General features: G+C 40.6%; 1 protein-coding gene across 1 annotated transcript; it reads right to left on the bottom strand.

Moving 5' to 3' along the window:
• Nucleotides 1-366: 366 nt before the first annotated feature.
• LOC114373014 lies at nt 367-1,968 on the bottom strand. The gene is made up of 3 exons (XM_028330575.1): nt 1,749-1,968; nt 1,486-1,664; nt 367-987 (listed from the first exon to the last, which is right to left on the bottom strand). The coding sequence occupies exons 1-3, from the start codon at nt 1,966-1,968 to the stop codon at nt 367-369; spliced, it is 1,020 nt and encodes a 339-aa protein (XP_028186376.1).
• Between the last annotated feature and the right edge of the window lie 578 nt (nt 1,969-2,546).

Here is a 2,546-nt window from a genome sequence, read left to right on the forward strand (position 1 = left end):
ATGAAAGTCCATCTCCAGATGTTGAAGCCACGTCCATAGCAAGAACATTGTGTCATCGAACACTTTGTTGGGATTAAAAGCATCACGGGAGAATACTATATTATTTATGTGCCTCCAAATTGTCCATGTCAATGTGAGCCACCACCAATTCCATCTGTTAGCTTTAAATTCCTCCGAACCTCCATGGATGTGTTGGAGGAAATGATGTCTTGGATGAATCGGAAAGGCACCCACCCAATTCGCCCAGGATAATGATTCCCACCAAACCGGAAGTATCTTACTACAACGAAAAAACAAATGACCTACAGTCTCCTCCATATCTCTACAAAACGGACACAGAAAATCATCTAACTCAATTTGCCTCTATTACAGATTTGTCTTGGTTGGTAACCTGTCTCTGAATAATCTCCATGCAAATGTAGCAATTTTTGTTGGAACCTTGAGCTTCCACAATTCCTCATAAGCTCCATCATGTATCTCTTCTGCTATATCCTCTCTCAGCACATTATAGGCACTTCTAATCGAGTACTGCCCATTGGAATCGGCCATCCACACCCATTGATCTCTCTCTTGTTGTTGAATATTATGGCTCTCCACATCTTTTAGAAATGATATGGCCATGTCTAATTCATTATCAAACATTGTTCTCCTCCACCTGAACTCCCATTCCCACCCTGAGTCTTTGACAGTTCCCATGTGCTGTATAATTTGATTTTGTTGAGAAGAAATGGTATACAGCCTAAGATACTTGTCTAGTAAAGAGCCCGCTCCACCCAACCAATTGTCCTCCCAGAATTCGAACTTATCCCCACAGTTGACCTTCCATAATGTTGAATTGTTCAATATATGCCCATGTTGCGGGTGTTGAGTCACCAACTTTAAGTCCCTCCACCATATTGATTCCCTACTGACTCTCAGTGCATCATCTAGATTCCTCCAACCCCCGTATTTTGATTCCAGTACCCTGCCCCACAACTCCCCCTGATGCTGGAATAAATTCCATTTCCATTTCCACAACAATGATAAGTTAAAAGAATTAATATCTTTGACTCCCAAACCTCCGACTTCTTTTCGCATGCACATCGATTCTCATTTGACCCATGCTATTTTATTTTGTTCCTGCGCTCCGCCTCATAGGAAATTCCTTTGTAACCTCACCAACTTGTCGACCACCTTTTTGGGAACCTTTGAAAAAGAAAGAAAACAAATGGGAATGGATGTTAGCACTGACTTTATAAGAGTCACTCTCCCTTCGAAAGAAAAGTGTTTTTGCTTCCATCTCGCTAATTTTCTCTCACACTTTCTAATAATAGAGTCCCATGTATGAATTCTTCTTGGATTTACACCAATAGGAACACCGAGGTATGTGAACGGAAAGGACATCAGACTACAATTGAGGTAATTGGCTGCCATGATTTTCCACTGATCCGACACCCCAAAAGCACCAAAATGACTCTTAGCAAAATTAATTTTGAGGCCCGATACAAGTTCAAAGGCCCTCAACATTGCTTTAATTGCTCTAACATTTTCCATTGTTGCCTCCCTAAAGAAGATTGTGTCGTCTACATACTGAAGGGTACTAATTTCCACCTTGTTAGAGCCAACTAAAAATCCCTTATATAGCCTTTGTGCCTGAGCTTGTGACATGAGGCCATTTAGTGCCTCTGCAACAATGTTAAAAAGAAGAGGAGATAGTGGATCTCCTTATCTTAGACCTTTCTGGGGAAAGAACTCAAATGAGGGACTACCATTCACCAAGACTGAAACATATGCTGATTTTAGGCACCCCTCAATCCATTTGATCCATTTGCTGCAAAATCCCATCCTACTCATCATATAAGTGAGGAACTCCCAAGATACTGAATCATACGCCTTCTCATAGTCAACCTTGAATACAATGCATGGCTTGTGACATCGTTTGGCTTCTTCAACCACCTCATTTGCAATCAACAACACGCTATGTAGCATATGTCTTCCTTCTATAAATGTTGATTGCCTTTCATGGATAAGTAAAGGCATGACCTTTTTCAATCTATTAGCCAAGATTTTAGCCACTATCTTGTATGTGCAACCTATCAGTGAGATAGGTCAGTATTCATTCAGCGTTTGTAGATCCAAAACCTTTTTGAATTAAGGTGATGAAAGATGCATTGGATCCCTTCAGAAAGATTCCATTGGCATAAAATTCATCCAGAAATCACAGGAAGTCAGATTTGATAAGCTGTCAAACTTGCTTGATGAACTTGAAATTAAGTCCATCTGGGCCCGGACTTTTATCACTCCTACAACTCCACACAACCCTTTTGACCTCATCCTCCTGAAAACACTCCACCAGCATGTCATTATGTTGGCTTCCAATGGTTTGAAATCAAATACCATCCAATCTGGGTCTGTTAAAATGTGATTCTTGGAAGCGCTACATAAAGAACCTCTTGAGTTCCTCTTTAACTATTTTTGGATCATCACTCCAGTCCCCATCAATCATCACTCCTTGTAGGCCATTATTTCTGCGACTTGCATTAATCAGGAGATGAAAATATCTGGAA

The sequence above is a fragment of the Glycine soja genome, chromosome 11 (genome assembly GCF_004193775.1).
Source record: "Glycine soja cultivar W05 chromosome 11, ASM419377v2, whole genome shotgun sequence".
Classification (NCBI taxonomy): domain Eukaryota; kingdom Viridiplantae; phylum Streptophyta; class Magnoliopsida; order Fabales; family Fabaceae; genus Glycine; species Glycine soja.

Bases quoted from the DNA above. Each gene is read 5' to 3' on its own strand.
- LOC114373014 (XM_028330575.1), bottom strand. From the start codon at position 1,968: ATGCTACATAGCGTGTTGTTGATTGCAAATGAGGTGGTTGAAGAAGCC. The intron at 1,665-1,748 runs GTAGTCCCTCAT...ACATTGTTGCAG, and splicing joins TGTTTCAGTCTTGGTGAATG to AGGCACTAAATGGCCTCATG. The intron at 988-1,485 runs GTATCGGGCCTC...AATTTATTCCAG, and splicing joins TGTTGAGGGCCTTTGAACTT to CATCAGGGGGAGTTGTGGGG.